This window comes from Gossypium hirsutum, chromosome A01, assembly GCF_007990345.1.
Source record: "Gossypium hirsutum isolate 1008001.06 chromosome A01, Gossypium_hirsutum_v2.1, whole genome shotgun sequence".
Lineage (NCBI taxonomy): Eukaryota > Viridiplantae > Streptophyta > Magnoliopsida > Malvales > Malvaceae > Gossypium > Gossypium hirsutum.
The window spans coordinates 1,425,498-1,434,719 of record NC_053424.1 but is presented as its reverse complement, the minus strand read 5'-3'; the positions used below and the strand labels follow the sequence as shown (position 1 = coordinate 1,434,719).

Below are 9,222 nucleotides of genomic sequence, written 5' to 3'. Positions count from 1 at the left end.
CCGGTCGGATAGGTGGATTTGGTTCGGAAAAGATTGCCTCTAATAACACAGAATTGAACCCTATTCCCCGGGTATTCTTCACGTTTAAAATTGACGACTTATCAACTACCTCTACATTTAATCAACATAGTGGCTGACTTTTACTATAAAAGGAAGCATCCGTTGAAACTTTGTTTTTATATAATGTCTAAATAGAAAAACAAGTTTTTTTTTCTATATAACCTTAGACTATAATCCCTATATCACTATCTCAGTATCTCTTTCTTTCTGGATTTTTAGAGTTATTATTATTAATATTAATTATTAATAATTATTATTATGGGTAAAAATATTGAATCCAACTTGGCCAACACACCCCATTTCAATCCCTTAAACCCTCAAGAGTTTAGAAAACAAGCTCATGAAATGGTGGATTTCATTGCTGATTATTATCAAAATATCGACAGCTACCCTGTTTTAAGTCAGGTGCAACCAGGCTATCTCCGGGCTAACTTGCCGCAAAACGCACCGTCTCTGCCTGAGTCCCTTGAAACGATCCTTGAAGACGTTAAAAACCAGATAATCCCAGGGATGACGCATTGGTTAAGCCCTAATTTCTTTGCTTTTTTTCCTTCAACTGTTAGCACTGCCGGTTTCCTTGGTGAAATGCTTTGTACTTGCTTTAACTCCGTTGGTTTCAACTGGATTGCTTCGCCGGCGGCGACTGAGTTGGAAATGCTGGTCATCGATTGGCTGGCTGACATGCTGTAGCTGCCCAAGTCGTTCATGTTTCAAGGTACTGGCGGTGGCGTTATCCAGAACACCACCAGTGAAGCTATTCTCGTTACGCTAATTGCGGCGAGGGACAAAGCTCTTGATGTCGACGGCTCCGGCAACTTGAACAAGTTTGTTGTTTATGCTTCCGACCAAACTCATTCCACATTTGCTAAAGCTTGTAAGATGGTCGGCATTTCTCCTCGGAACATTAGGTTGATTCCGACGACGATCGACGCCGGTTTCTCTTTATCTCCCATTCAGCTTAAGGCCGCCGTCGAAGCAGACATGGAGAATGGGTTGGTCCCACTCTATCTTTGTGTCACCCTAGGGACCACTTCCACCACGGCTGTTGATCCAATCGAACTGCTCGCTGGTGTGGCGAAGGAACATGGCATGTGGGTTCACGTGGATGCTGCTTACGCCGGAAGTGCATGTATATGCCCGGAGTTCCGCCATCACCTTAATGGGGTAGAACTAGTTGACTCGTTGAGTTTGAGTCCCCACAAGTGGCTACTCAGTGGCTTAGATTGTTGCTGCTTGTGGGTCAAAAACCCCACCACACTTGTCAAAGCTCTAAGCACCAACCCCGAATACTTGAGAAACAAACAAAGCGAATCGGATTCCGTCGTCGATTTCAAGGACTGGCAAGTCGGTACCGGCCGGAGGTTCAAGTCATTAAGATTATGGCTCATTTTTCGAACATACGGTGTCGTCAACTTACAAGATCACATCCGGTCCGACGTAGGGATGGCCAAGATATTCGAGGATTTTGTAAGATCCGACCCGAGGTTCGAGATTGTGGTGCCAAGAGAGTTCGGGCTGGTGTGTTTCCGATTGAACCCGGATGAAACTTTCGGGTCGGATTACACCGAACTGTCGAACCAGAAGTTGTTGGATTGGGTCAATTCGACGGGTCGGGTTTATATGACTCATACGAAAGCTGGTGGAATATATGTCCTGAGATTTGCTGTGGGCGCCACATTGACGGGTGACAACCACGTGGTTGCTGCATGGAAGCTGATCAAGGAAGGAGCTGATGCATTGCTGAAGACTGTTTGATTGCCTCACTTCCACCGTAGCAAGTGTGGACGTGCTTTAGCATTTGGAAATGTCATCAATAAGGCTAAATATGCCACAACTTGCAAGTATTTAAAATTTAATTTTTCTAATTTTTCCGTAATTTAAAATTTAAAATTATATAAATTCTAAATTTATTGGTATAACATGAAATAAAAAAATAATTTCATGTCAATGAACCTAACTTTAATAAAGAATTCTAACTATATTCATAATTAAATTTTTATTTTTAAATCTAAACTGTAAATAACTAAATTTTTAATTAAAAATAAAAAACTAAAGTTTAAATGTAAAAAAATATGATATTCGACAATAATATATTTATTTAACAATAATATATATTTGATTATATTTACGAGTGCTTAAACAAATATAATCTTTGTGCGTATAAATATAACACAGTTACAAGTATAGATATGTTCGAACAATTATAAAGTAGAACACTAAAGTGTTAGGTGCACTTTCAAAAGGAGAAATCAAAATCTACCCTTAGATATGACATTATTATGAGAAGTAGTTACGAATCTTGAAAAAATTAATCTTCATGAAAATTAAAACGAACATGAGAATACAAAACACAAATGGATGATGAATCAGAATATAACCAGATAAAACTCACACATAACAACTACGAATGGTAGAACTAGAGATACAAAATTGACAATTGCAAATAATGAGACTCGTACCTATGGGCCTCCCTTCTCAAATGATAAATTAAGCCATTTAAAATTTTAAGATAACACATGGTAAATTTACACTTTTAACTCTCATAATTGATAAATTTTTAATTTAATTTTTTTAAAATTATAAATATACGAAATTATATTTTAATTTTAATAAAAATACATATAAAAAAAACAACCAGTCACGAATTGATTGCGTTTTGGTGTATTCCATTTTTTTTTTGTTGACCAAACCATGAACCTAATACATTTTCAAACTAGGAGAAAGATGATTTCATTGAAGCGGTGATAAAAATAATAAATTAACATAAGATTATTTTGAGACATAATATGATAATATATAGGTAGATAAATATAAGGTGTAATGATGTTAATTTGTTAGTATTTAATGGGGATTTTAAGACTGATTTTATGAAAGTTAATTTCTGATATTATTAAGTTTGTAATTTTTATAATTTTGTTGGTAGAATAAATTTAATGATAATTTTATATTTAATTTGTCAAATATAGTGCAATAGATGTGATTTGATTTAGATTTTATAGTTTATTTTATGAAAATTAATAGTTAGTATTATTTGCTAATTATGAATTTTCATTAATTCAATTTTAAAATCTAAATTAAACACGAAAACATTAAATAGTTAATGTATAACTTTTATCTAATACAAATATAAATAAAATATATATAAGTACCACATTAAAAAGGAAATTATATGTTAAAGTCTTATTTAATAATTAAGAGGTAAAGTTGAGCAAGATAGCTTGAACTAATGGTTTTGAATTTATGATCCCTATTTAAAGCTCCTGTTAATCATTAAGTGCCTTACGTCCTTTGATTGGCGATGATTGAATAAGAACATGAACAGTTCCACATAAATCTCAATGTGCAGTGGTGGGAGAGCCAAGGGGCCGGTCTCGATTTTATTTTATTTTTTATAATTTATAAAATTCTAAATTAATAATAATAAAATTACATTTTAATCTATTAAAAATGATAATAATTTAATTAATTTTTTTAAAATTATAAAAATATAAATTATTAAAATAATAAAATTATATTTTTATTATCAATAAAAATATATAATTTAATTTTGTCCCAAAAAATTTTCCAACTTTACCGCTGGTAATGAATATCAACTAAATATGAAAGAAGAATTACATAAACTTCTAGAAGGTGAGCTTGGCTGACTATATCTATTTTAAAAAACTAAAAAGGTTCTCTCTCTCTATTCTTAATATAGTTTAAGAAAAGGTATAGTATGTTATTTAGCCGTTGAGGAGGAATTTGCATGGTATACTTATTTAAGCGCCCTTAAATCACCATCCCCTAATTGTTGTAATAGCAACGGTGTCATTCTTGAATTTCAAAGGGTAATACGTAACCTTGTATTAAAATTAGTAAATAAAACTTTTAGAGGTGGAGTTAGATCTATTTATAGATCGGGTTGAATCACGACTAAGTTTTGAAAAGAAATTAAGTTTAGATATGTTTTGGGCTCGGTCTATCCAAAAAATCCATTTCACTATTCAAAAAAATTAAAAAATGGAACTTGAAAGAAAATTTTTAGGTCTAGTAGCACTATTATCAGTAAAGTATCACAAAAACTCTTGGTATTATATCTGCAAAATAGTCTCTCTCATAAAATTTGGCGTTTATATATAAGGTATGATGACAAATTTAGCCTTCATCCTTTACACTTTTATTCAATTTGACCTACTAAACTATAACTTTTTGAAACTAGTAAAACTAAAGGGTCAAAAAAGTCCTTAGTAATAAATTTGAAAAAATCATTTAAGCCTTTTTAAAAATTTAAAATTATTTAAAAATCATAAAAGTTATAAAAAATTTATAATTTTATTAAAAAATAACAATACCGACCAATTAAAATCTAATGGTCTTAAGATTTTAAAAAAAATTAACCCTACTGTTTTATTGAATCAGTATTGTTTTTCTAATAAAAATATTTATAATTTTATCAAATTTAGAGGCTAAAAATTATATTATGAAATATTTATATAAATATAAATTAATAGAACTTATTGATTTGTCCTATACTCAATGGAATCTTTAGAAAAGAGATCCTTTTATTAATTCGAAATATTGAACAATCCTGCTTCTATTTTGTAGCTTACAATATTTTTTTTTATACTCTTAATTATAGTATTATTTATAAGATCAACTATTTACCTTTAATTATTAATAAACCATTCTATAAATCTAAAAGTCTCAGATATGATTCTTCATCATACCACATTATAATTTCTTTAGGAATAATCTTAAAAGTGTAGTTTATGACGTATTGACGTACATATAAATTCACGAGCTATAAACTAAATGGTCAAATTTTAATTTATATCCCTCTACTATACTTAAATTTAAAATTTAGCCCTATAATTTAATAACTGCTAGAATTTAGTCTTTTACTTTTATAATGTCATTAGTTAATCTAAAAAACAAAATTTCCAACCTATCATGTTGATCACATGAATATTTTGTGTTGGAAATGATGTTTTTAAGAAAAATCAAAGACGATAACCAAAATGGTTAATGCTAGTAACTATTTGAATTAACTAATGGCATTATAAAAGTAAATAACTAAATTATGTTAAATTAAAATATAGGGACTAGATTATAAATTTGTTGAGGGGAGACCAACTTCTTTCGAAGAAGTTTTCAAGGTCTTGTTCATCTAAAGTTGATGAACCAATCAACAAGTTGGAATTGTCCTCGAGTCAGGTTTGGGTTTTGTCTCCTGACTTTATCGATAGCACAAGATGGAGGTGGGATTCCCGAATCAAGAGCAACTCTTCGAATTGGACCATGCACCGTGCACTTGGTAGTATAAATGCCCTTAGATTCCATATAAGGGGCAAGGGTTCAAACCCTATCAAGCGCACGACCTGCAAGCCCCCTTGGTATAGGTGGTTGTGTGTGATGAATGGCACAAATCAAGCCTTTAGCTCGGGCTCTTGACAGAGTCAAGAGACAAAATCTTAACTTGAGGATGATACTAACCTGTTGATGGATTTGTTGGTTTTGAACTAATGACACTTTGAAGATCTCTTAAGAAAAAGTTAACCTCCACTTAACAAAATTTAAACATAGTGAAGGGGTCAAAACTATAATTGACCATATCCCTATATACGATACTTGATATTAGAAGCTGAAGGGTTCAAGATCATCGTAGAAACCGAAAGGTGATAAGATTTCTCCATCAAGAAGATCAAATTCAAAGCCTGCGGATGCACCCATCGTCGGCAAATCGTCCGACAAAATGTCTAACAGAAATGGTTCGGACCAAAAATCAGAAACAGAGTCAGCTTTGGTCGATTCAACTGAGTTATCTGTAGTGGTGAAGGGGCTTTGTGTATTGGTTGATAATGGTGGTGGTGGTGAGCTTTCGAGGATCAATGGCGGAATGATGGGGTTTATTTGAAGATGGTCGTCGTTTAGGTTTTGATTGTTGGTGTATTTATCGTGTAATTTCGTGGTTGAGGGCTTATGTTTAACGTGCTTCTTGAGATTTGTGTGCCAATGATTCTTTATTTCATTGTCTGTTCTTCCTGGTAACATGGCAGCAATGGCTGACCACCTGCATATTGTGAAAAAAATAATGTAATTCATAGGTAAAATTACCATGAAGGCATATATTAAGAATCAGATTGTATTTTGCCTCCTATACTAAAAAAATAGACAAATTAGTCTTTGTACATTAGATCAAATAGTAAATTAATCTTTTCTGTTTAAAAATTTATCCATTCTATTGTTAAAAATTGGTGTGGCTAACAAAACAACTAAACAGTTATATGTAGCGTGCCATATATACCTCACGCTAATATTTAAGGACCAATTTTTAACAGTAAAAATGGATAAATTTTTAACAGATGACCAAATTGCTCTTTGATCAAATATACAAGAACTAATTTAACCTTTTTTTAGTAGAGGGGTAAAATGTAATCTAACTCCTGATACAAGAGTCTCTGTAGTACTTTTACCACCATGCATGTTATCACCTGAAACTTAAAATAATTAATTTAAAATTTCAAGTGATGACATAATACAATTTTAAACGGTCGTAGTATCATCACAATTTTATAGAAGTTCTAATGTTAAATTAGAAAAAACGGATAAGTACATGCACTAAAACGGACCAAAATATATATATAAATAAACTTAGTTACCAAATTTTGGAACCAAGAATTACATTATTAGAATTGCTTGACGTGTTAAGATCTCTATCATTGATTATTTTTATTTATTATTACTTACAAATTTAACCATCATTTATAAAGTTGACATCGTTATTGTTGTAACTTATAAGAGGACGTGGATTTGAGCGCAATTAAACACGTACTATTCTCTAATTTATAAATTGAAGGAATTATAACATTAATAGGAATTGTATATAAAAATCATTAATTTATATATATTTTAAAAAAGGTAATAAGTTGAATTTATATTTGTGTTTTAGGGTATATATATATTTCACGAATGTTACATGATTATCGTTTTTAAAAAGGCTTTAAACTATATTCTAAACTAGAGTTGTCCATGGGTAGGGTCGAGTCAAGTAATAAATTTAGGCTCATTTTCTAGGTTCGGGCTCATTTTGACTCAAAATATGGGCCTAAATTTTTTTCTAAGCCCGATCTAGATGAAAATACTAAAATCCAGCCTAACCCGCATTAAAGAATTCTCTATTATTTTTTATATAAAAATATATTTAAAAAATATAATACATCAAATGCACTAAAAATATTAAAATAACTATTTCCCAACAAATGAGAAAAAATTAAATAGCACTAAAATAAATGCAACTTAGCAAGCAAATACCTCTAAAATAGAAGCAAAATTATTAATAAAACAAGAGTTATACAACATCCAAGAAATAACAACAAAATAATAACAATATAATAATTAAATGATAGCAAAACAATGAAAAAATAGTGGCAAAACATTAAAAAACAACCTTTTTTTCTTTTTGCAAATTCGGGCAGGCCCAACCTGTTTAGAAAATGAGTTTTATTTTTTTGTTCAAATCCATTTTTCAGACTTATATTTCATGAATGTTATATTATTATAGTTTTTAAGAAAGATTTAAACTATATTCTAAACTCACCTTTAATTCTAGATTGAAACTATATGTTTTTGGGGTAAAATGAAACAGCTTAGGGGGCACTTTAACAAAATATATATATAAATTTCCTTTTATGAAAATTCATTGTAATGGTTTGTTGTTGTTATTCTTAAATTCGAACTTAATAGTTGTATTACCTGTTTCCCAGAGATTCGTGTAAAGTGATGATAGTCTCATCTTCTTCCTTGGTGAAGTTCCCCCTCTTGAGGTTTGGCCTTAAATAATTCATCCATCGAAGCCTGCAACTCTTCCCGCACCTCGCCAGACCTGAAACAGTACCATCTATCCATGCATGCAGACATCTTGAAAAGAAGGAGATAATTCCACCAAACATCCCTAAACTTTATAATGTTCAAATTGTGTCCTCAAAATATTAGTATCTTATCAATCAAGCCTTTTTTATTAGTAAGTGTCAATTCAAATTTGATATGAAGCATATTTAAAACACTTGGATTAAACTGCGATAAGTATGTACCTGCTCCATAGATAGCTTAGATAAATTAGATCTCTTTTTAACACGACGTCATACACACGTGTTTACAATTTGACCCATGTTTCATAAATATGCTCCACATCAAATTTAAGTTGACAATGATCTAATCAATATGATATTGATACTTTGAGGACTCAATTAGAATATTTTATAGTTTGAAAACCAATCTAAAATTCGAGTCATAGTTTGAGGATGTAAGATGAATTAACCCGAAATAAATGCCTTGAACAATTAGCTTATAACCATTTCAATCTAAAGAAATGCTACTCTGGTCCCTAGAGAAGTGCTGAATTCCTAGTGCAAAGATAAAATTGCATTTTGATTCCTAAAAATTTATAATTCAATTCTTAATCTTTTTTAAAACAGTGGAATATTAATCCAGTCCCTCTATGTAAGTTACATAAAATTACATTTTTTGACCCTCAAAAACGACAGAAGTATCAGTTATAATCCCTCTATAAATTATAAAGCTGTAAGTTAGTAAAAAATTTATAATTTAGTCCTAACCCCCTTCCTGTTTCGATCAATCATTATCGTTTTATAAAAAAATTTTGAGGTGTTTTAGGGTTTCTATAGAATGTTGTGTTTTTTTACCTGCAAACTTGGGGAGTTGACGCCAATTCCAGCAGCCATATCTGGTAATATAAGCTGTTAGCTTTCTATCTTCCTCCGCCGTCCAGGTTCCTTGCCTCAGCCCGCTCTTATCACAGCAAGGTTTCTTTACCATGTTTTCCTTCAACTCACTGAGTCACTCACTCACCCACCCACCCACCGTCGACTCACTCTCTGGTTCAGCTTCCTTGCGATCAAAGCTATTTGTATACTATTTAGTCTTTAGCCATGCATGTGCCCTTTTAGACCAAAGAGAGCGACACGTTTTACGTGTATTATTTAAAATATTGCGATTATTGTTTTCAGTTTCTTTTATTTATCATTATTCTTTTAAATATTCTCATTTGTAATACACTAAAATTATTTATAAAAATCAGAATGAAATTTATGCTTTATCCATGAATCAAATGATTGTATATTATTAAAATCGAAGTTTATGTAATTTTGATTTTAGGGTTTTGGC

At 31.3% G+C, this 9,222-nt stretch overlaps 1 protein-coding gene and 1 pseudogene across 1 annotated transcript; one reads left to right on the top strand and one right to left on the bottom strand.

Moving 5' to 3' along the window:
• The first annotated feature begins 303 nt into the window (after positions 1-303).
• Positions 304-1,840, top strand: LOC121232077 (tryptophan decarboxylase TDC1-like; annotated as a pseudogene).
• A 3,740-nt stretch (positions 1,841-5,580) lies between these two features.
• On the bottom strand, positions 5,581-8,874 carry LOC107928865 (transcription factor MYB30). The gene is made up of 3 exons (XM_016860137.2): positions 8,742-8,874; positions 7,792-7,921; positions 5,581-6,109 (listed from the first exon to the last, which is right to left on the bottom strand). The coding sequence occupies exons 1-3, from the start codon at positions 8,872-8,874 to the stop codon at positions 5,674-5,676; spliced, it is 699 nt and encodes a 232-aa protein (XP_016715626.2). The 3' UTR covers positions 5,581-5,673.
• Between the last annotated feature and the right edge of the window lie 348 nt (positions 8,875-9,222).

What these genes read in the sequence shown, in the direction of transcription:
- LOC107928865 (XM_016860137.2), bottom strand. Translation starts at nt 8,874, where the DNA reads ATGGTAAAGAAACCTTGCTGTGATAAGAGCGGGCTGAGGCAAGGAACC. An exon ending in TCAACTCCCCAAGTTTGCAG is followed by an intron (nt 7,922 to 8,741) that starts GTAAAAAAACAC and finishes GTACTGTTTCAG; the next exon opens with GTCTGGCGAGGTGCGGGAAG. An exon ending in CACGAATCTCTGGGAAACAG is followed by an intron (nt 6,110 to 7,791) that starts GTAATACAACTA and finishes CACAATATGCAG; the next exon opens with GTGGTCAGCCATTGCTGCCA.